The 24,899-nt window shown below is 47.1% G+C and overlaps 1 protein-coding gene across 2 annotated transcripts; it reads left to right on the top strand.

Annotated features, from left to right (window-relative positions):
* Positions 1-1,735: 1,735 nt before the first annotated feature.
* XRCC1 (X-ray repair cross complementing 1) lies at positions 1,736-16,445 on the top strand. Of its 2 annotated transcripts, none has more exons than XM_069742559.1 (18): positions 1,736-1,808; positions 4,127-4,302; positions 5,810-5,902; positions 5,993-6,100; positions 6,190-6,348; positions 6,421-6,495; positions 7,103-7,220; positions 9,891-9,997; positions 10,163-10,286; positions 10,650-10,881; positions 12,167-12,283; positions 12,548-12,641; positions 12,916-13,093; positions 13,310-13,367; positions 13,776-13,915; positions 14,323-14,413; positions 15,190-15,265; positions 15,489-16,445. In XM_069742559.1, the coding sequence occupies exons 2-18, from the start codon at positions 4,252-4,254 to the stop codon at positions 15,600-15,602; spliced, it is 1,935 nt and encodes a 644-aa protein (XP_069598660.1). In that variant the 5' UTR covers positions 1,736-1,808; positions 4,127-4,251; the 3' UTR covers positions 15,603-16,445. The 2 variants fall into 2 exon arrangements, with proteins under 2 accessions (XP_069598660.1, XP_069598661.1); XM_069742560.1 differs by having other exon boundaries at positions 1,747-1,808; positions 5,823-5,902.
* The last annotated feature ends 8,454 nt before the right edge of the window (positions 16,446-24,899 follow it).

Consider the following 24,899-nt stretch of genomic DNA (forward strand, 5'->3'; position numbering starts at 1 on the left):
AGTCCATTAGTTCTGTTGTGATCCTTGTCCAACTTATACGGCGGTCTGACTCTTCCCATGTTAAAGGACACAGGAAAAGGGACTGAAGAAAGAGCCAAGAGTGATGGGGCCATTGCAGGGTATTGTGGGTGACGATACCTTGCCCACGGTAGCCAATGGCCTCAACTGCCAAGATTGACGGGGTCATTGCAGGGTATTGTGGGTGACGATACTTTGCCCACAGTAGCCAATGGCCTCAACTGCCAAGAGTGATGGGGCCATTGTAGGGTATTGTGGGTGACGATACTTTGCCCACGGTAGCCAATGGCCTCAACTGCCAAGAGTGATGGGGCCATTGCAGGGTATTGTGGGTGATGATACTTTGCGCACGGTAGCCAATGGCCTCAACTGCCAAGAGTGATGGGGCTATTGCAGGGTATTGTGGTTGACGATACCTTGCCCACAGTAGCCAATGGCCTCAACTGCCAAGAGTGATGGGGCTATTGCAGGGTATTGTGGGTGATGATACCTTGCCCACAGTAGCCAATGGCCTCAACTGCCAAGATTGACGGGGCCATTGCAGGGTATTGTGGGTGACGATACTTTGCCCACAATAGCCAATGGCCTCAACTGCCAAGAGTGATGGGGCTATTGCAGGGTATTGTGGGTGACGATACTTTGCCCACGGTAGCCAATGGTCTCAACTGCCAAGAGTGATGGGGCTATTGCAGGGTATTGTGGGTGACGATACCTTGCCCACGGTAGCCAATGGCCTCAACTGCCAAGAGTGATGGGGCTATTGCAGGGTATTGTGGGTGACGATACCTTGCCCACGGTAGCCAATGGCCTCAACTGCCAAGAGTGATGGGGCCATTGCAGGGTATTGTGGGTGACGATACTTTGCCCACAGTAGCCAATGGCCTCAACTGCCAAGAGTGATGGGGTTATTGCAGGGTATTGTGGGTGACGATACCTTGCCCATGGTAGCCAATGGCCTCAACCGCCGCCATCTTGGTCCTCCCATGAAGCCAAGCATATGTAAGCAGATCGAACGGGATCAAATGATTACATGTTCAAATCCCCTAAAAATAAAGAGAAAAAAAGCTAAAAAAACCCAACCCCTATATATATATATATATATATATATATATATATATCATGAAATCACCCTCATTTTTTCATTAAAAATAAAAAGCCCATATGTCAACACGGAGGGGAGACCGTACAAGTCGAACTGATCAAAATATAACATTATTTATGCCGTATTGTAAACGCCAAAAAGAAAAGAAGAATCAAAATTGCCATTTTTTGCTCACGGCTCCCTCTAAAACTGCAATACAATGACATCAAAATGTATATATGTCCCAAAGTGGTATTAAGAGAAACTACACAGTAAAACAAGACCTCACAAAGCTCCGCAAATGGAAAATAGACTAAAAAAGTTTCCGTCCTCGGATTTTATTATTTTGCAAGGTTCAGAATGTTTTAAAGACTCTAAAATAATTTTTTTTTAAATCTAATATTTGTATATAGAACATATACTGGGGCCTGTATATTCTCTGCTGTGTCATCAGTAGTAGTCATTACAATGCTTAGGAAGAAAGAAACTGAAAAAAAAAAAAATATCAAGGTGTACAAAGATGGCCGACAACATCTCACCCTAGTAGGTGTACAAAGATGGCTTCAAAAAGACTTCCGGCAGTAAGTGGGAAAAAAACATGGCCGCCGTCAACTTCCGGTGCGCCTCATACAGCTGAAAAAGCATCACTTCCGGGGCGGGAGCTTTGGTCGCAGCGTGAGAATCGTACGTCTCCTGGACCGTGTGCAGAGTATGTATTATCTATGCGGTTTATATCTGTGTATGCCCCGGGTTACCGCACTGTGTGTATGGCGTGTTACAGTGTGTCATGTGTATAAATGGTGGCCCCAGAATATAGTATCTAGTGCTTACATTATTACATATGGATGGCTATGACATCCGTAGGACTGACACTTCTGAGGGACTCCTCCAGCGGAATAATGAGCACAGCTCTGGAGTATAATACAGGATGTACATTACCCCAGAGCTGCACTCACTATTCTGCTGGTGCAGTCACTGTGTACATACATTACATTACTGATCCTGAGTTACCTCCTGTATTATACTCCAGAGCTGCACTCACTATTCTGCTGGTGCAGTCACTGTGTACATACATTACATTACTGATCCTGAGTTACATCCTGTATTATACCCCAGAGCTGCACTCACTATTCTGCTGGTGCAGTCACTGTGTACATACATTACATTACTGATCCTGAGTTACATCCTGTATTATACTCCAGAGCTGCACTCACTATTCTGCTGGTGCAGTCACTGTGTACATACATTCCTGATCCTGGGTTACATCCTGTATTATACTCCAGAGCTGCACTCACTATTCTGCTGGTGCAGTCACTGTGTACATACATTACATTACTGATCCTGAGTTACCTCCTGTATTATACCCCAGAGCTGCACTCACTATTCTGCTGGTGCAGTCACTGTGTACATACATTACATTACTGATCCTGAGTTACATCCTGTATTATACTCCAGAGCTGCACTCACTATTCTGCTGGTGCAGTCTCTGTGTACATACATTACATTACTGATCCTCAGTTACATCCTGTATTATACCCAAGAGCTGCACTCACTATTCTGCTGGTGCAGTCACTGTGTACATACATTACATTACTGATCCTGAGTTACATCCTGTATTTTACCCCAGAGCTGCACTCACTATTCTGCTGGTGCAGTCACTGTGTACATACATTACATTACTGATCCTGAGTTACATCCTGTATTATACCCCAGAGCTGCACTCAATATTCTGCTGGTGCAGTCGCTGTGTACATACATTACATTACTGATCCTCAGTTACATCCTGTATTATACCCCAGAGCTGCACTCACTATTCTGCTGGTGCAGTCGCTGTGTACATACATTACATTACTGATCCTCAGTTACATCCTGTATTATACCCAAGAGCTGCACTCACTATTCTGCTGGTGCAGTCACTGTGTACATACATTACATTACTGATCCTGAGTTACATCTTGTATTATACTCCAGAGCTGCACTCACTATTCTGCTGGTGCAGTCACTGTGTACATACATTACATTACTGATCCTGAGTTACATCCTGTATTATACTCCAGAGCTGCACTCACTATTCTGCTGGTGCAGTCACTGTGTACATACATTCCTGATCCTGGGTTACATCCTGTATTATACTCCAGAGCTGCACTCACTATTCTGCTGGTGCAGTCACTGTGTACATACATTACATTACTGATCCTGAGTTACCTCCTGTATTATACCCCAGAGCTGCACTCACTATTCTGCTGGTGCAGTCACTGTGTACATACATTACATTACTGATCCTGAGTTACATCCTGTATTATACTCCAGAGCTGCACTCACTATTCTGCTGGTGCAGTCTCTGTGTACATACATTACATTACTGATCCTCAGTTACATCCTGTATTATACCCAAGAGCTGCACTCACTATTCTGCTGGTGCAGTCACTGTGTACATACATTACATTACTGATCCTGAGTTACATCCTGTATTTTACCCCAGAGCTGCACTCACTATTCTGCTGGTGCAGTCACTGTGTACATACATTACATTACTGATCCTGAGTTACATCCTGTATTATACCCCAGAGCTGCACTCAATATTCTGCTGGTGCAGTCGCTGTGTACATACATTACATTACTGATCCTCAGTTACATCCTGTATTATACCCCAGAGCTGCACTCACTATTCTGCTGGTGCAGTCGCTGTGTACATACATTACATTACTGATCCTCAGTTACATCCTGTATTATACCCAAGAGCTGCACTCACTATTCTGCTGGTGCAGTCACTGTGTACATACATTACATTACTGATCCTGAGTTACATCTTGTATTATACTCCAGAGCTGCACTCACTATTCTGCTGGTGCAGTCACTGTGTACATACATTACATTACTGATCCTGAGTTACATCCTGTATTATACTCCAGAGCTGCACTCACTATTCTGAAGGTGCAGTCACTGTCTACATACATTACATTACAGATGGGATCTATGCTTATTTAAATAAACTTTATTAAAAAACACAATTGTACCCCTTTGCAGCGTTGTTGGGTCTCGCTTTCTGGCACGTGTAGTGGGCATGTGCTGGCAGCCCGTGGAGTGCGGCAGTAGACTGGTCGGTTGAGCGGCTTTTGGGTTTCTCTGTCGCTCCCCAGAACGGAGGAAAGATGCCAGAGATCAAACTGAAGCACGTGGTGTCCTGTAGCAGCGCGGACACGGTGAGTATCAGCACACGTGGAGGTGCGGACGACTGGGTGAGTGTCTTTAAAGGGACGGCGCAGGTAAATTTGATGCTTTATGTGACCTTTTGCATCTTCCACATAGTGCAGACAATTTCTGCACATATATTGCCAGTCAATGTTTATATCTGTAGGACGTCAGTTCTTTGGGTGTAGGGTGAAATCCGCCCATGCTGACCCCGGTCACTGACATCTTCCTCCTATTCCCTCCTCTTCCTCCTCCTCACCTCCTCTTCCTCCCCCTCCTCTTCCTCCTCCTCTTCCCCCTCCTCCTCTTCCCCCTCTTCCTCCTCTTCCTGCTCTTCGTCCTCCTGCTCTTCGTCCTCCTGCTCTTCGTCCTCCTGCTCTTCGTCCTCCTGCTCTTCGTCCTCCTGCTCTTCGTCCTCCTGCTCTTCGTCCTCCTGCTCTTCGTCCTCCTGCTCTTCGTCCTCCTGCTCTTCGTCCTCCTGCTCTTCGTCCTCCTGCTCTTCGTCCTCCTGCTCTTCGTCCTCCTGCTCTTCGTCCTCCTGCTCTTCGTCGTCCTCCTGCTCTTCGTCGTCCTCCTGCTCTTCGTCGTCCTCCTCCTCTTCGTCGTCCTCCTCCTCTTCGTCGTCCTCCTCTCCGTCCTCCTCCTCTCCGTCCTCCTCCTCTCCGTCCTCCTCCTCTCCGTCCTCCTCCTCTCCGTCCTCCTCCTCTCCGTCCTCCTCCTCTCCGTCCTCCTCCTCTCCGTCCTCCTCCTCTCCGTCCTCCTCCTCTCCGTCCTCCTCCTCTCCGTCCTCCTCCTCTCCGTCCTCCTCCTCTCCGTCCTCCTCCTCTCCGTCCTCCTCCTCTCCGTCCTCCTCCTCTCCGTCCTCCTCCTCTCCGTCCTCCTCCTCTCCGTCCTCCTCCTCTCCGTCCTCCTCCTCTCCGTCCTCCTCCTCTCCGTCCTCCTCCTCTCCGTCCTCCTCCTCTCCGTCCTCCTCCTCTCCGTCCTCCTCCTCTCCGTCCTCCTCCTCTTCGTCCTCCTCCTCTTCGTCCTCCTCCTCCTCTTCGTCTTCCTCCTCTTCGTCTTCCTCCTCTTCATCCTTGTCCTCCTCTTCGTCTTCCTCCTCTTCGTCCTCCTCCTCTTCGTCCTCCTCCTCTTCGTCCTCCTCCTCTTCGTCCTCCTCCTCTTCGTCCTCCTCCTCTTCGTCCTCCTCCTCTTCGTCCTCCTCCTCTTCGTCCTTGTCCTCCTCCTCCTCTTCGTCCTTGTCCTCCTCCTCCTCTTCGTCTTCCTCCTCTTCGTCTTCCTCCTCTTCGTCTTCCTCCTCTTTGTCTTCCTCCTCTTCGTCCTCCTCCTCTTCGTCCTCCTCCCCTTCATCTTTGTCCTACTCCTTCTCTTCGTCTTCCTCCTCTTTGTCCTCCTCCTTCTCTTCGTCCTCCTCCTCTTTGTCCTCCTCCTTCTCTTCGTCCTCCTCCTCTTTGTCCTCCTCCTCTTCGTCCTCCTCCTCTGCCTCCTCTTCCTTCTCCTCCTCCTTTTTCGTCTTAGACTCACACTGCAGAGAACCTACTGAAGCCCGACACCTACCGAAAATGGAAAGCCAAACAAGCCGGGGAGAAGCAGGTGTCCGTCATCCTGCAGGTGCGGGGTCTTGTGCTGTCTGGTGGAGGGGGCACTTCCGGTCGTCCTCCTCTTCCCGGGGGTCTCACCCGACTGTCACTGTCTCCATAGTTTGAGAAGGAAGAGCAGATCCATAGCATCGACATCGGAAACGAAGGCTCGGCGTTTGTGGAGGTGCTGGTCGGCCATTCCACGTCCGTCAGTGAGCAGGAGTATGAGGTCAGTATTGAGGGGGTCTTCACACTTCTGCTTGTGGTCAGTGAGTGGAAACAGTCCAGGGGTCTCACATCCTCAATGTCCTCCGACAGGTGCTCCTGGGAATGTCGTCCTTTATGTCGCCCAGCGAGAGCAAGAATGGCAGCAACCTGAACCGTACCCGGATGTTCGGGGCGGACAAGCTGGTGAAGACGGCGGCGGAGAAGAAGTGGGACCGGGTGAAGATCGTGTGCACTCAGCCGTACACCAAGGTGAGCGGCGTCCGCAGCGTCTGCCTCGCCGTGTGCCGCCGTCCGGTAACTTACCGCTCTCGTCCTTCGCAGAACCTGGCGTACGGACTCTCATTTATACGTTTCCACTCGCCTCCGGACAAAGACGACCCTCCTCCCTCCTCTCCGGTCAGTATCCGTCACCATCGCCGCTCCAACTCTTGTATTCTGTGTATTACAGGGCGCATGATATGGATGCCCCCCACCCATCATTATCATACCGATGGGGGTCCGATACCTGACACCCCCGCCGATCAGTTCTGAGATGTAAACCCTAAACGGAGCTGAATTTTACGTGTAGCAGCCGCTGCCGAGTGCTGCAGATCAGCTCCCGTTTCAGACAATGGGATCTTCTCATTAATGCTGCTCAGTGTTTACATCCGGGTGTCGGACCCCCGCTGGTCAGGTGCAGCACCTATGTTCTAGAAGGAGCGGCTTGTTGCTTGGATGGAAAAGACCCCAGGGACCCCCAGAAGGCAGGAGTGATCTATGTAGCTGCCCCGTCTTCTCTTTTCCAGCCTACCTAGCACTCCGCTAGTATAGGACCTGGCGTACATGCTCCACCACCATAGTTTAGCCGCAGGGGCTCGGCAGACCCCGTTCAGCTCTGCCCTGATGCCCCAGCTGCGGAGATCACATGGGGAGTGCTGTGTTGGGAAAGATGGAGATATATATATATTTTTTTTATTGTTATTTAATGTTTTTTATTTTATTTTTTTATAATTTTTGCGTACAGAAAGTCACCAAGCTGGGGCAGTTCAAGGTGAAAGAGGAGGAGAGTTCGTCCCCCTCCATGCGTCCTGGAAGTCTTTTCTTCAATCGCACGAGCAAAGCTGAAGTATCCCCCCCGAAAGGTAAAGAAAGGTCATTAAATGGATGTCAGGTCTTATATATGCGGACCCCCGATCCATTCATTGTCTATGGAAGTGCTGGAGAAAGCCAAGAGCAGCGCTCCATCCAGCCGTCCCATAGACAGAGAGGAGCCCGAGCATGTGCACCTCTGCTCCAACCCCAATCTCAGAACCGCGGGGTCTCCATCAGTCCCGAGCATGTGCACCTCTGCTCCTACCCCAATCTCAGAACCGCGGGGTCCCCATCAGTCCCGAGCATGCGCACCTCTGCTCCAACCCCAATCTCAGAACCACGGGGTCCCCATCAGTCCCGAGCATGCGCACCTCTGCTCATACCCCAATCTCAGAACCGCGGGGTCCCCATCAGTCCCGAGCATGCGCACCTCTGCTCCTACCCCAATCTCAGAACCGTGGGGTCTCCATCAGTCCCGAGCATGTGCACCTCTGCTCCTACCCCAATCTCAGAACCGCGGGGTCTCCACCAGTCCCGAGCATGCGCACCTCTGCTCCTACCCCAATCTCAGAACCGCGGGGTCTCCATCAGTCCCGAGCATGTGCACCTCTGCTGCTACCCCAATCTCAGAACCGCGGGGTCCCCATCAGTTCCGAGCATGCGCACCACTGCTCCAACCCCAATCTCAGAACCGCGGGGTCCCCATCAGTCCCGAGCATGCTCAACTCTGCTCCAACCCCAATCTCAGAACCACGGGGTCCCCATCAGTCCCGAGCATGCTCATCTCTGCTCCAACCCCAATCTCAGAACCACGGGGTCCCCATCAGTCCCGAGCATGCTCATCTCTGCTCCAACCCCAATCTCAGAACCACGGGGTCACCATCAGTCCCGAGCATGCTCATCTCTGCTCCAACCCCAATCTCAGAACCGCGGGGTCCCCATCAGTCCCGAGCATGCTCATCTCTGCTCCAACCCCAATCTCAGAACCACGGGGTCACCATCAGTCCCGAGCATGCTCATCTCTGCTCCAACCCCAATCTCAGAACCGCGGGGTCCCCATCAGTCCCGAGCATGCGCACCTCTGCTCCTACCCCAATCTCAGAACCGTGGGGTCTCCATCAGTCCCGAGCATGTGCACCTCTGCTCCAACCCCAATCTCAGAACCGCGGGGTCTCCACCAGTCCCGAGCATGCGCACCTCTGCTCCTACCCCAATCTCAGAACCGCGGGGTCTCCATCAGTCCCGAGCATGTGCACCTCTGCTCCAACCCCAATCTCAGAACCGCGGGGTCTCCATCAGTCCCGAGCATGTGCACCTCTGCTCCTACCCCAATCTCAGAACCACGGGGTCCCCATCAGTCCCGAGCATGCTCATCTCTGCTCCAACCCCAATCTCAGAACCACGGGGTCCCCATCAGTCCCGGCATGCTCAACTCTGCTCCAACCCCAATCTCATAACCACGGGGTCCCCATCAGTCCAGAGCATGCTCATCTCTGCTCCAACCCCAATCTCAGAACCACGGGGTCCCCATCAGTCCCGAGCATGCTCATCTCTGCTCCAACCCCAATCTCAGAACCACGGGTTCACCATCAGTCCCGAGCATGCTCATCTCTGCTCCAACCCCAATCTCAGAACCGCGGGGTCCCCATCAGTCCCGAGCATGCTCAACTCTGCTCCAACCCCAATCTCTTAACCACGGGGTTCCCATCAGTCCCGAGCATGCGCACCTCTGCTCCTACCCCAATCTCAGAACCACGGGGTCCCCATCAGTCCCGAGCATGCGCACCTCTGCTCCTACCCCAATCTCAGAACCACGGGGTCCCCATCAGTCCCGAGCATGCTCATCTCTGCTCCAACCCCAACTCAGGACTGGGGGGTCCCCAGCAGTCAGACCTCCCATAGAACCTCATAAATAGAGAATAACTTAATATTTTGTCAATCTGTTAATTACCAGGGATTTATTTATTTTTCGTTTGCTTGCTTTAGTATCTTTTTTTTATTATTATTTTTTTTTTTTTTGCGGGACGAGTCAAAGTTTTCAATGTCGCCATTTATTTTGGCATAAAGGGGGAAAAAATGGCAAGTGCAGTGAAAAAAGTAACTTTTTTAAAAATATATTTTTTGTTTTTGAGGGGGTGTTTGTTCTCACCGTGTTCATTAATGGGGTAAAAATAATCCAATAACCCAATTCTCCTGCGCGATACCAAATTTGTGTATTTTTTTTTAAATTAATGGTGAAAAAAAATTCTGAAATTTTGTAAAAAAAAATCACTTTTTTCAGCGGCGCCAAACTTTTTTTTAACATTTTTTTTCTTTGATGGAGCTGTGTTAGAGTTCAAAGTTTTTAGTGATAGTGATAAAATTTTGCGATGCACACGACCTTTTGATCGCTTTTTATTTCATAAAAAAAAAAGTGGCCGCTCCGATTTCTATTTTTCCTTTCTCCATATAATATACAAATTAAATATATGTTTGAAAGATCAGAGTTTATATATATTTTAATTATTTACATTTTTTTAATATTTTATTTTTTATTACCTTTTATTTTTTTGTTTAGTCCCCATAGGGGACTTAAACCTGCGATTGTTCTGTCGTAGGAGGACCGGTTACATTGCCCATAGTCGACCTCTGTAACCCACAATAAATGACTCCCCTGTCCTAAAATATGGAATGTCTCCATGTTCCTTTACAGTAACGTTCCCTTTTATTTCCCCATGTAGCCCCACAGACCAGCTATGCCGCAGCGACGTTACAGGGGTCCAGCTCTACGGAAACGAACGCCGAAAAACAAATGACTAAAACGCCCCCGAGCAGCACAACTCCAAAGGTAACGTACCTCGTTATTCCAGACACCATGGCTGACGTCTGCCTTCCTGTAAGGCAGCACCACACCCTATTTAAACTCCTAGCATTCTGCTGGAAATTACGAGCTATTGCTCCTGGTCTCCCACAAACCAGTATGGTAGTTTTCACCTCCTTCTGTCACCTTTAGGATCCATCTTCTGGAAAACGCAAGTACGAGTTCAAAAAAGAGCCCACGAGTCACCCACCCACCAAGGTGTCCCCATCCCACTCCAAAGAGAGCAACTCGCAGCCCCTGCCCAAAAAAATGAAAGGTAACATAGTGATTGCATTGTTATTGGTGTATTTTTTCCAGGAGTAGAAAGAATTAGTTTTTTTTTTTTTTTTTTTTTTATTTTATTTTTTTTAAAAACAGCACCACCCCTCATTTACAGGTTGTGTGCGGTATTACACCTCAGCCATATTTAATGAGCCGAGCTGTAATACTTGACAATCCAGCCACAGGTGTCATGAGGCATCTGGACTGTGGTCCTGCAAACTTCCTGGGTGCCTCACAACCTCATGGTATTGTGGCAGCCTAGTAGCAGCGCCCAGGATGGATGTCGCCATTCATGTGCCGGCCGGCGACTGTTTTAGGACCTGGATCCAGCGGCTGTACTTTGTTTCTGTCGTTTTAGCTGAGCCGCAGCCTGCACCCTCTGTAAAGAAGACTTCCCCACCGGAGAAACCTTCTCAGAAGAAGACCCCTGCCACCTCCACCCAGCCTGTAGAGCTGAACCGGATCTTACAGGGGACGGTGTTTGTGCTGAGTGGTTTTCAGAATCCGTTCCGATCTGACCTTAGGGATAAAGCCCTGGAGATGGGGGCCAAATACCGACCCGACTGGACCCCGGACAGCACCCACCTCATGTAGGTAGCAATGTTTGTGGCTGCGATACGGCATCACTTCATGGTCAATGGCATTGTGAGAATTAACCATACCCAGCGCTGGTAAAGTGCAGCGTCCTGTACCCTGTGTACCCTGGTAAAGTGCTGTACCTTGTGTACCCTGGTAAAGTGCTGTGTCCTGTACCCTGGGTACTCTGGTAAAGTGCTGCGTCCCATACCCTGCGTTCCTTGGTAAAGTGCTGCGTCCCATACCCTGCGTTCCTTGGTATAGTGCTGCGTCCCATACCCTGTGTACCCTGGTAAAGTGCTGCGTCCCGTAGCCTGTTTTCAGTGGTAAAGTGCTGCGTCCCATACCCAGGGTACCCTGGTAAAGTCCTGCGTCCCGTACCCTGTGTTCCTTGGTAAAGTGCTGCGTCTCATACCCAGGGTACCCTGGTAAAGTCCTGCGTCCCGTACCCTGTGTTCCTTGGTAAAGTGCTGCGTCCCGTACCCTGTGTTCCTTGGTAAAGTGCTGCGTCCCGTACCCTGTGTTCCTTGGTAAAGTGCTGCGTCCCGTACCCTGTGTTCCTTGGTAAAGTGCTGCGTCCCGTACCCTGTGTTCCTTGGTAAAGTGCTGCGTCCCGTACCCTGCGTTCTTTGGTAAAGTGCTGCGTCCCATACCCTGCGTTCCTTGGTATAGTGCTGCGTCCCATACCCTGTGTTCCTTGGTAAAGTGCTGCGACCCGTACCCTGTGTTCCTTGGTAAAGTGCTGCGTCCCGTACCCTGTGTTCCTTGGTAAAGTGCTGCGTCCCGTACCCTGTGTTCCTTGGTAAAGTGCTGCATCCCGTGCCCTGTGTACCCTGGTAAAGTGCTACGTCCCGTACCCTGTGTTCTTTGGTAAAGTGCTGCGTCATGTACTCTGTGTACCCTGGTAAAGTGCTGCGTCCTGTACCCTGTGTACCCTGGTAAAGTGCTGCGTCATGTACTCTGTGTACTCTGGTAAAGTGCTGCGTCCTGTACCCTGTGTACCCTGGTAAAGTGCTGTGTCCCATACCCTGTGTACCCTGGTAAAGTGCTGTGTCCCGTACCCTGTGTTCCTTGGTAAAGTGCTGTGTCCCGTACCCTGTGTTCCTTGGTAAAGTGCTGTGTCCCGTACCCTCTAGAAGGCCACCGGACTGTGCAGGAAACTGCAGCACGACCCCTTTCAAGTCGGTGGTACAGACCGCTGTTCTCTGCCCCGGTGTCAGGTTGGCAGCGCTGCAGCCAATCAGTGAGTTCATCGCCTCATAGTCACATTTTTTTTTTATACACATTTTTTTTTTTTAGATGTGCATTTGCCAACACCCCAAAATACGGTCAAGTGAAATCTGCCGGAGGAATCATTGTGCGCAAGGAGTGGATTCTGGACTGTTACAAGAAGAAGCAGCGTTTACCCTATAAGCAGTAAGTCACGCCGTGCGGGTCACTGACTCCAGATCCCCTGCATGGAGGTAAATGATAAAATCCTGGCGTCCTGCAGTCACCACTAGGAGGCGCTCAGTGAATAACTATTGTACAGTGATCTTGGGAGGATACCTGCAGGCAGGAGGCGGCTCGCTGGGCTCCGGTCCGGTGGCCGTGGACTACTGACGTGGCCTCAGGGACCTGGTCCTGCCATCGATTCGCTCATCTCTAGTCCTGAACTTTGATATTTTCTGTTCTTTTCAGATATTTGATGGTTGGGGCCGACAGCAGCAGTGAAGAGGATGACGACAGCGAAGACGACTCTCCACCCCGACAGAAAGCTCAGACTCACAGACCGGTAATTATTCTGTCCCTTCGGACGCATTCACACACTTGACACTCCACAGTATATTTGAGGCTGATGGGCTCGGCTGGGGAGACCCGCGGTCGGCAGTCGGATGTGTGATTCTAGCCTCGGGGTTATCCAGGATTAGAAAAAGATGGCTTCTATCATCTGAAAACAGCGCCACCCCAGTCCACAGGTCATGTGTGGTACTGCACCTCAGTGCTATTAAAATGAATGGAGCAGAAATACAAAAATAGACCCAAACATTTTTTTTCATCTCCTCCAGAATCCAGACTCCGGGCGGACAAACCACAAGAATCCGTCGTCCAGCCCCGCGAAGCCCAAACCTGCAAAAACCGCAGTCAAAGAGGAGAGCGAGGAAGAAACGCGCAGCGTCACAAAAAGAGAGAATCCCCCGAAAGAAGAGGATGAATACGGAGGGTCTACAGACGAGGAGGAGACGGGTGAGTGAGTGGCTGGACCAGTTTGAAAAGCGCTGGCCTTCACAGGAGGAACAAAAAGATAGGCCCGGGGGTCTTCAGCAGACCCCCGACTGACATGTCGACCAATCGTCACCCAGAGATTTGACAGTGGGATTTAACTGGTTAACAGATCGCTCCTCTCTGCCTCATTGCCATGTTTTACAGATAATAACTCTGCATCTTGAACATTTTTTACAGGCGGAGGTCGGTGTCAAGATGACGACTCGGACGGAGATACAGAAGACGAGCTAAGAAAGTGGGTGTCGTAGAAGTGAATGGAGCGGGTTTGGGGAGTATCACAGTTATCACCTATCTTGTGGATACGTGTATATACCGCCATTTTCAAGATCTCCTCTTGCTGACAGTGAATAGGAGCGCTCTCGTTCACTTGTAGAAGCTAAAACCCGTCCTGATCCGGTCACAGATGTGTTTAAGGTCTCTCGTCGGCCATGACCGTTTTTCAGTCTCTTCTATGACCATTCACGAACAGCAAGCAGAGGTATTGAACACTGCAGAAGAGCACAGCATTGACTTTTATAGAAAATTTTTTTTTTTTGCCTTTTCCGCAATAACGTTTGTCACCCGGAGCAATACTCGGGTGCGGTTCATTGTGACGCTCGTGAAAATTCACCGTCCGCTTTACGTATCGTCTCGTTATTTTCAGGGTGGAGGAACAAAAGCAGGCGGCAAAGAAAGAAGCGCGCTCTCCGCCACGAGGAGACGATCCCTATGCCGGGTCTACGGATGAGAACACAGATGTGGAAGAAGAGCCAGAGGTCGACCTCCCGATCCCTGAGCTTCCAGGTGGGTGAGAACCTTATGATGCACTGTTAAAGGGGTGGTCACCGCCAATAGATGTGCTGTTTGTAGTGATCATGAACATTATTTGCCTTTTACAGTTAATTTTATAATATGGCGCCACCTGGTGTTCAGCGTGTATAGCAATGTGCACGTCCATGTAATGAACGGACGCACATGCTCAGTCACTTTTTCCACAGCGACGGCTCTGTATAATATTCATAAATGGATTTCTGCCTACTTGTCAGGACAGGAGCAGAACATCTGCAATTGTTTTGTCAGCTGCCAGAAGGGGAAGGAGACTGATATTAACAAATCCTGCTCCCCAGCAGCAGAGACTATCAGCATCACAATGGTAAACACATGAAAAAATTGTATGGTGACCCTTGTATATCCTTACTGTCCCCCTACAGATTTATTTGTCGGCAAACACTTCTTCTTGTACGGAGAGTTTCCCCCTGCTGAACGGCGCCTGCTGCAGCGATATATCACGGCGTTTAATGGGTACGTTTTATTAGATCTAAACGTAAAGGCATGACAATAATCACCTCTCGCCGTCTTCCCCGGTGTCCTGGCGTCACTCTGATCCTCTTTGTGACTCCCCGGATCACACGGGGGCCGAAATTCACCTTCTCAATGGTGCCTCGCCCGCACTCGCGTTGGGGTAGTGGCACTGTCTTCCTCCGCGGTCCCTGTGTGAGCCGGTCCTTACATCCCAAAAGGGGACTGAAAAAAACAAGGAAGACGGCAATCGGTAAGTGTTTTATTGCACCCACACTCCCTTATAGGCACATTCATCAACACTTAAGGTATAAACATTTAGTTGTTTTTTTTTTCTTATTTCTTTACTGCCCGTTGTAAATGAGTCTTACTTACCCAACACAGGTGCGTGACCCGCTGTAGGCAAAAGCGCTGAACCCAGTGATTGTTTGCAGCGGTCACGTGCTTCAGTCGTGAGGTCACAATGGTGGCACGGTAACAGCTCATTTTATTGTTTTTTTTTTTTACACTGAGTTAACCTATGCAATAAAAAAAAAAACCCAAAGAATCCATTAAAAAGGGGGTCTTCCCATCTTTTCAAGCCGTGGCATAATGCTAGAATATCATCACATCATTATATACAATCCTGAAAATACAGTAGGGCTGCGTGCAGATTCAGCAAGTCTGAGCATTGTGCCGCGGACGAAAGAGGAGGGTATGCTTGGAGGCGACCACATATCCCCCATTTATGCCACAGACGCTATTTCAGTGTCCTATATCCCACGCGTTTCTTTCTGCAGGGAGATGGAAGAATATATGAATGAAAAGGTTCAGTACGTGATCACCGTGCAGGAATGGGATGACAGCTTCGAAGAGGTGAGGTCCAAGCGGGAAGAAAATGGGGTTGTCAATCAATGTACGATTTTTGGTTTTATCTCATTCATTCATTAATTCATTCATTTATTTTAAGTTTTGCGCTTGGAATATTTTCTTTTTTCCAGTTCATTATTTGGTAAAGTGAACGGTGACTCTCAAAAAAAAATAAAACAAGCCCAATGTCGATGGAAAATGTAAAAAATTTTTATTTTTTGCCCCACAGGCGCTCAACGATAACACCAACCTGTATTTCGTCCGTCCACGTTGGATCTACAACTGCAACGAACGGCAAAAGTGCATCCCCCATCAGCCGTACGTGGTGGTCCCGCAGGCGTAGTGGATGACAATCGTGCATTTCTAACACTCAGAGGATAATTCCTGACACACCATCACACACATCAGTTTCTACGGGATGTGGGTGACAACCGATCTGACTGATTACAGCACTCGCAGGGTTGTCATCCGCCATTTTATGAGCTGGTTAGTTAGTTTGAACCTTTCCAGAAGAGGAGCAAATCCACTGCACAAAGAGAAGGCTGGTTAGTAACCACAATGGCGGCCATACTGATAGCTACCCAGCTTTCCTAGGAACGAGTTACTGACAAAAATAAAGTGGCGACTTATTTCTTTTTTTTATTTTCGGGGGTACGTTGTTCCGTTTTACACAATTTCGCATATGGCAGTGACCCATCGGGCAGCATTCGTACGTGTGTATATATTAGGCTGAAACCAGAAAACCCCTTTAAGGGCTACGTGCAGTAAATTTTATATGGTTTAGATGCATAAAAGTATAAAGCAACTCTACTTTTTGTGTACACAGCTCCCATGCAGACCTATAGTAACAAACTACAGTGCATAGCCTGGTTCTGCAGCCATTCTTTCCAAACTTTTTTTTTTTTTGGACACCTGGATGGAAGTGACACGGCGTAGGACGACACGTTGTGATCTGTAACCACACAGACATAGATCTGCACGGGAGCTGCGAACGGAAACGGTAGAAGATCGTTAACACAATCTTTTTTCAAAGATGCCTCGCTTTTTGTTTTAGACGCATCGGCGCAAAGAAATATATATATATAGTTGCAAAGATGGAAATTTCCTCCACGTCGTTTCTTCGTAATGTCGTCGTTTCTTCCTGTTTACGGAAATGTAGTAAATGGTATTTTTTAATCTAAAACAAGTTTCTTCATTCAGATTATTTTTTCTTGTTATTCTGTGTATGTTTTGTAAGAAAAATGATGGACGTCGGTCACACATGGCATCTCTAATCCCCGCACTCGGCAGCCACTCACATAATGTAATGCTATGTGGTGCTCGTTCACAGGCATGGGCGATCATGTAATGGATGGGTAGGGTCTTCTCTAGATACAGCAGTGTTTCATAATTTATTAAATAACCTGCATTTTCGACACTAATTGACCACAACACAAACCGGTAAGCGGATTAGCATAGAGTATAGGGGGTGTTCAATAAGTTATGTACCCCCAGCATCTTCTGTCAGGTTTAGGGAAGAGTCACACTGCCATATAACTTGGATGAGGACCACAGCGCTCAGACTGCCCGTCGGTTCTCCCCACCTTGGCGTGACTGCATGTATTTCTATGCAGTTGCCATTCTTGGGTCAGGAGAGTGTCGTGATGTGACGGTCTTTGGTAAGGAATGGGGGCCTTAAATTGTCCCTGTAACTGGGACCCTAACTATCCCCGTCTCAGGGGGTACTTTTGAAGGTAGAGAGGCCTAAGTCTCCGACCTTACTATGCTCCTGTTAAATCATGATCAGTCCCCTTCCCCACCCCATGAGGCCTGAGACAGAAATATAAGGTGAATAAGACAAAGACAAAACAGGGATAACAGAAAACCTATCATACAAAAGCACTAACTAACAATGGGGAGGATAGGGACAGGGATGAATAAACTAAATGGGAACAGGGACAAGGAGATAAACACACATGCACTACAGCAAAGCACAGATCACTACTACATCTCCTCCACCTCAAATGCATAGCTTTATTACATAGCACAGGAAGACCATTCTTTCTCTGGCATGGACAAGATCAGACCAGGTTTTATAGGAAGAGGCAATGACCAGATCAGAAGCAGCTGAAATGGAACTGCATGTTTCTGACCAGAATAGAAAGGGTTGTTAACCTCTTCAGCACCAGAGGAAACTAAACCCATTTAATGTGGGACACATCACCATTTTTCTAAAGCGATCCATTACCCGACATGACTGTCTAACTCCAGGTCTTCTACGGAGATGTGACAGAGAGCCGACGGCCTGTCCGAGCATCTCGTGATCCTCATCCAAGTTGTACAGCCGTCTGACTCTTCCCTTTGAGAGATTTTCTGTGCCCGTTGAGACATGTTTGGAAGGGCAACACACATTAGAATTTCAGTCTTATTAAAGCACTGGAAGTGACAGGATGGCAAAAGCAATACAGTTTGGCTTTACAAACAAAGTGAAGGATTTGGAGCTTCCTTCCACGATTAATTTCCTTACAAAGGAAGAAAAGCCTAAGGAAATCCATGAAAGGATGATTGCTGTATGTGGTGAGGATGCACCTTCATCTTACCAAGTAAAGGTTTGGTCCAAGCAGTTTTAATGGGGTTGGGAATCAACTGAAGATGACCCCTCTTCAGGACGAGTTATCGAAGCATCTTCAGAGGAAATGTGCCCTAAATTGGGGGCCATGATTTTAGACGATCTTCTGGTCAAAGTCAGTGTTATAGCTCTTGAATTAGGCATTTCCGTTTCCAGTATCATTCATGATGTTTTGAAGTCAAAGGTCCGTTCTCGGTAGGGTTCCACGAATTTTGATGCCTGAGCAAAAAAACACGTAGCCAAGAGAACTTGCTTAGAGAAAAATTATGACCGGTGATGAAACCCGAGTCCACCATCAAGAGTCCATGCAATGGAAACGCAAGGGGTCGCTAACTCCAAATAATGTGCCCAGCAGTCAGCTGGAAAGATCATGCCAAGTTTTTAGGGGGGTTTAATTACTAGAATTCGTGCCACACAAGATAACAATTGCTGGAGACACCTATGCTTCAACAATGAAGGCAATCCAAGAGAAACAACGTAAGAAGTTGTCGAGAGGTGTGTTGCCGTTTCATGACATTGTGTCAGCTCATAAATTGCTTCTCTTGGTGAAAGCTGCTTTTTGGAGATTAATTGCCCACTCTGCAGTCCCGACCCGGATACATAGTGAGTATTTCCTATTTTTAGAAATTTATGCTTGGGCAATGATTTTCTGATTATGATGATACCGTCAAACAGGCAGTAACACAGGGTCCTTGCGGTAGCAAGGAGCCTCCTATTTTGAGGGCATCTCATCAGTGGAATAAGTGTGTTGAAGTCAGAGAGGATTATATTGAAAAGTAGTAAGTATAATTTTCTCAAAAAATATGATCTTCATATTCAGGTAGATACAGTTATTGAACACGCCTCGTATATGCTGGCAGGATGAAGATATCGAGAAGCAACTGGGCAATAGCATCTCCAAAATGTCACTTCTTGTGGAAACATTCAGCCACGGGGACTGGAACATATTTTTTGAGCACACCGAAATGCTTGGAAAACACCTAATCCAAGCACGTTCGCTCATCACTAGTATCGATTGGAAGTAGCCCAAGGAAGGAGAACTGGTGAACTAGGGACCAGGTAATGAGGAGTAGACTGGACTGTGGTCTGATCCCATGCGAGAGTGACTGCTACAGATTGCTGAAGAAGTTCCTGCTGGCTGTGATAGGTGTAATAATGTAGTAGAGGAGATTTGGCATTCACAGAGCAGGTGGGAGTGGTGAACTCCTGGGACACCGAGAGATTTCGCCGCGCCCATGAAATTTATAGGTGTAATAATGCGCAATTCATCACCGCTTATTAGGTATGGGGCTGTGCAGTCAAGGGGCTTATATTGACCTCTGACCATAATGGCACAGGAGCATCAGAAATGAAGCCAATGGCCTGGTCTGATGGATCACGTGTCACTTACCTGGGGGATAGCAGCAGGCTACACCAAGGGAAGTAGAGGAGACCATGTGATGAAGCGATGTTCTTGTGGATAGGTTGGGTCCCGACATCATGTGGAAGTGACAACTATCTAACACTGTACAGACCAAGTACCGACTTAATGGCACTGGGGTTGCCTAATGACAGTACCCCGGTCAGGAGTGGAGGAACAGGACGAGATCAAGGTAATGATTTGTGTAGACCTTCATTTCCAGATCTCAGTCCAATTGACCATTTGTGGGATGTCCCAGAAAAACAAGTCTGATCGATGAAGGCCGCAAATGTAAGGACCTGCTGCTAACATCTTGTTGCCAGATATCACAGGACACCTACCTAACGTTGCCCAAACGAAGTACCTCTTTCATAGCAGTGGAATTCCTAATGACAGTGCCTCATTCAGGAGATAATGTTGGTCAGTAGTGGAGGAACATAAGTTCAAAGGGATGATTTGTCTCAAGTTCCCAGATCACAATTCAATTGACCATTTGTGAGATGTCCCGGAAAAACAAGTCTGAATGATGAAGGCCACATACTGTTGTGCTCAAAAGTTTACATAGCCTGGCAGAATTTGTGTTTTCTTGGCCTTTTTTCAGAGAACATGAATGATAACACCAAAACTCTTTCCCCACTGATGGTTAGTGGTTGGGTGAAGCCATTTATTGTCAAACTACTATGTTTTCTCTTTTTAAATCATAATGACAACCAAAACATCGTAATGACCCTGATCAAAAGTTCACATACCCGATTTCTTAATACCGTGTATTGCCCCCTCTAACATCAATGACTGCTTGACTAGTTGTGGATGATGTTCTTTATTTTCTCAGATGGTAAAGCTGCCCACTCTTCTTAGCAAAAAGCCTCCAGTTCCTGTAAATTCCTGGCCTGTCTAGCATGAACTGCGCGCTTGACATCTCCCCAGAGTGGCTCAATGATATTGAGGTCAGGAGACTGAGATGGCCACTCCAGAACCTTCACTTTGTTCTGCTGCAGCCAATGACAGATCGACCTGGCCTTGTGTTTTGGATCGTTGTCATGTTGGAATGTCCAAGTAAGTCCCATGCGCAGCTTCTGGGCTGATGAGTGCAAATGTGCCTCCAGTATTTGCTGATCACATGCTGCATTCATCTTTGACCAAGTCTCCTGTGCCTTTGAAGCTCACACATCCCCAAAACATCAGCAATCCACCTCCGTGCTTTACAGTAGGAATGGTGTTCTTTTCATCATAGGCCTTGTTGACCTCTCTCCTAATGTAACGTTTATGGTTGTGGCCAAAAAGTTCAATTTTGGTCTCCTCACTCCAAATTACCGTGTTCCAGAAGTTTTGAGGCTTGTCTCTGTGCTGTTCTGTGTACTGTAGGTGAGACACTTTGTGTCATTTGCGCAGTAATGGCTTTCTTCTGGCGACTCGATCATGCAGCCCATTTTTCTTCAAGTGCCTCCTTATTGTGCATCTTGAAATTGCCACACCGCTAGTTTTCAGAGAGTTCTGTATTTCAGCTAATGTTGTGGTTTTTTTTTTGCATCCTGAACAATTTTCCTGGCAGCTGTGGACATTTTTGTTGGTCTTCCTGACCTTGGTTTTGTTTTTACAGAGCCCGATTTCCCATTTGTTAATCACTGCTGACTGGCATTACCAATTCCTTGGATATCTTTTTGTATCCCTTTCCTGTTTTATACAGTTCATCTACCTGTTCCTGTAGATCCGTTGACAATTCTTTTGCTTTCCCCATGACTCACAATCCAGAAACATCAGTGGCTGGATGAAGGATGCAAGAGTCTGTCTGGATCTCAGAAACTCGCTCCGCTTTTATGCACACACACTGATTACAAGCAAATAGGTCACAGGTGAGGATGCTACCTTTAGTAGCCATTCACACCCATTTATATCAACTTCTGTGCATGTTATCAGGCCAAAATCACCAGGGTATGTGAACTTTTGATCAGGGTCATTTGGATGTTTTGTGGATTGTCATGATTTAAAAAGAGAAAACAGTAGTTCGACAATATATAGCTTCATCCAACCACTACACGAGTGGAGAAAAAATGTTGGTGTTCTCATTTATATTCTCTGAAAAAAGGCCAAGAAAGCAAAAATTCTGCTGCCAAAGTATGTAAACGTTTGAGCACAACTGTATATAAGGATCTGCTGCTAACGTCTTTGTGCCAAATATCACAGGACACTTCAAGAATCTCATGGAATCCAGGCCTTCACGGGTCAGAGCTGTTCTGTCGGCACAGAGGTCTACACACTATTAGGCAAGTGAAGTCTATGTTATGGCCGACTCGTGAATAATACATCTAGGCTGGATATGTAGGTTTTAGCCCCTGAAATCTACAATTGTTGTGACCGTACCTTTACAAGATGGTTGCAGATTAATACCATACCGATTCAGGAACCAGAGTTTATTTTTTTCATCACCTTCTGCAGTGGATATGCCAGTTTTCTAGTAGAGATGTGAATTGGCTCAGTACTCTGAGGTCCAGCAGCCACGTCAGTGATCTGTGACCGTTGGATGTGAGCCCTGTGAACTGCCTCCTACGTGCCGGCATTTGTGTCTCTTCTTCCAGTTAGCAAGACTGACGTGAGGTCATATGACATTGCGCCAACTAATCAAAATAGTAGCTGAGAATACAGGGCAAGTAGGAGGCAGCTCACACGGCTCTCGTCCTAGTATACAATAACGCACAATATTCTACGAGCCAGTGGCCAAGCAGTCAGCTCTTCCAAAAGAGGTCTGTGGGGGGAAATGCCAACCAGTGGAGTAAAGAAACTCTCGCCAAGCATCGACTTATCCAAACGTGATTATTTTTTTTTTTTTTTTTATTCTCTTTTGCTAATGCATTGTTAGTAATACCACATGGAGAATTAATCTAACAGGAGCATACTACAGAAGGCTTTATTACAAAAGAGCCTGGTGAAGTGTTACAGCAGAGAGTACATTTGGAAGGTTGGTTGAGCGAGACAGAACTTTTACAAAGTTAATTGTCCATTCGTTGGCAAGTGTTAGTCCTCAACCTCCTAAACAGATGCCGTTTCGCTCCACTGAGCGTGGGTTTCCACATCCACTTATGGACTAGCAATTGTTCTGAAGCTTCCCTTTGGTTGGGTAAGTAACAGATGGTGTAAGCTCTAGCTTTCCGGGTAGCTTCATCACCCTCCGGCTGTAGAGTCTCTACCCCGTTTATACTTTCTTTCCCTTGAGGATTTTTTTTTCTTTCCACCTTCAAAAAGGAATTTTTGTCCCATGAGGTTCTAAAGTCAACACAAAACATGGTCTTCATCTAACAGAGAAACGCGTCAGGTTCTTTAGAGCTTATCCTCTCCGCGAAACTAAGCGTGGGTCCACAATATTCTGCTTCAATGATGGCTCACCATCGAGAGTAACAACGAGGCAATCTCTAATGTCTGTCGTTTCACAAGACGAGTATTTCTCCGTCACGTTTGGGGCTTTCGGAACAGAAAGTCTTCCACTGATCCAACCGTTTTTGGTTTATCACGGAAGGAAAGCAGGTTCTTACAGATCGAGACGCAAGGTTAGCAAGTGAGGTAACGTCTTTTTACGAGAAGAGACCGCTTTTTTTTTTCCCCCCCCCCAAACCCACCCTCCCTTTACTGTACACAATCCAAATTTAACATTTCCATGGAAGACAAAGAAGGTTTCTCGTAAAAGGAAAAAAATAAACCCAAAACAATCACAAATGGGTAAATATGCACAATGGAGAGAACAGATACATCAGATTTCAGTATTCGGTGGTGGAAAGAGGATTTCTACAAGACGACGACTTCTGATTATTGCAAAAATACATACAGACACTGCACTTTTCACCCTGAGGATAGAGGTTCAGAAACAATTTTCAGAGCGTCCCCTTGTGGTGAGAGACGCTCAGCGACTTTCCTTCTGCAGTAACATGTAGGAGCAGTCGTATGTATGCAAACAATCTATTCCCCAATTGTCTCTACATTCATCACTAGTTTTGTCATCTGAGCTTATCGAAAAAAATAAAAATAAAAACGGAGGCGCAAGGCAAAATTAGTTTAATGCCTCCTTGCAGTCTTTGGTGTCAACTCCTGATGATTTGCTCTTATGGATTGGCTTAAATTGGATCCACGAGGGGCTAATATTAAAGGGGGTTTCGGAAAACCCCTCTGACCCAGCTGCAGGGGGTTTACTGAAATCCCCTTTAAAAGGGCTCCTTCAATGAAAATCTCAGAAGTATAAACTCCTAGAATTCAACGTTCACAGGTTGTTGTTGTTTTTTAAAGCAAATCTGTTCAAAAATTTATTGGAAAACCAATCCTACAAGAAAAAAAAAAAAAGAAAAAAAACTTTGAAAAACTTTCCAAAAAGTAGTATTTTCTGCTATGTAGAAACATGACCGCTGTAGCCAATCACTGACTATATCTGGAGACGTGTTGACACTTAAAAGTCAGCGATTGGCAGCAGCGTAGAGATGGGAGAAAGGACTAGGAAAGGTAATGAGGTGAATATTACACTTTTTCTTATTTTGTACAATTCTAAGCAGTTTAAGAAAAAAAATAATAATCATGAGGTTTAAGACCCCCTCTGGAGAAAGAGGATGGGTGCAGACTTGCAGAATATAAGACACTCTTCAATCTCCTGTGAAAATGAGATGTAAAACAACCTCTTTGCTTTTAACAGCTGCTTATCTTGGCTCAGGCAGCTTTGAACTATCACTGGTCAGCAGTGGACTTTCAGTTTTGCAGCATCCTGTAAAGCGAGATGCTTTCTGCTGACCTCTAGTGGTCAATATGAAAACTGCGCAGTTAGAAGGGAAAAAACAGGCTATTTTAAAACTAAGACTTTATGCGGATAGTGTTCTCTCGGGATAAAAAAAAATAAAAAATACTGGCACGTACAGATAACGAGGTCACTGCTTTAGAGTAAATTTTAGAAGCAAAGATATTAACTCTTTATACTCGGTCTACATAAGCGTCTCATAATATCGTCATTCCTAACAGATTTCCAAGTGTTCGTTCTGCTACTAATAATAACTCTGTGACTCAGAATATAATGTAGTGTCGGAGCCGATCCCCGGAATATGGGCCTTCATTAGTCGTGCAGAAGACAAGAGCTGTCTTATACTATAACTACCACATACAGCGATACTCTGGCGCTGCAAACTGGCATGGATGTTATATTAGCGGGGCCTAGTGTGCATGAGGAAGGAGCTGCACAGACGGCGGGAATGTGTCTGATCATGGAAAATCCGAGACTTCGGATGGTTAATATACAAGATAATAGCAGATTCAGTCATTTTCAATATACAGTGTGCCCGTAAAGTCATGGTGCACTTTTGACGAGTCATAGGATCTATTCATAGTTTATATTTAGGCGTCCTTTCTCCTGTGCCTAATCATATCAGACCTGTTCATGAGAGAGCTAACAAGAACCAAATCAAACACAAACTCATTTAAGATGTTGCTGAGCCACCAGACAGATTAACCCCTGATAAACTGAACTCAGCAGTGTGGTGTTCCATGCCAGTTGAGATGTGGACGGTACAGAGGAAAGTCCGGTGTATTGCAAGATTTTTGCAGAAGATTGTGTTTAGCGATGAGGTGACCTTCCCCCATCTGTGGACATGTTCATCGCCGTAATGTCA

The sequence above is a fragment of the Ranitomeya imitator genome, chromosome 10 (assembly GCF_032444005.1).
Source record: "Ranitomeya imitator isolate aRanImi1 chromosome 10, aRanImi1.pri, whole genome shotgun sequence".
Classification (NCBI taxonomy): Eukaryota; Metazoa; Chordata; class Amphibia; order Anura; family Dendrobatidae; genus Ranitomeya; species Ranitomeya imitator.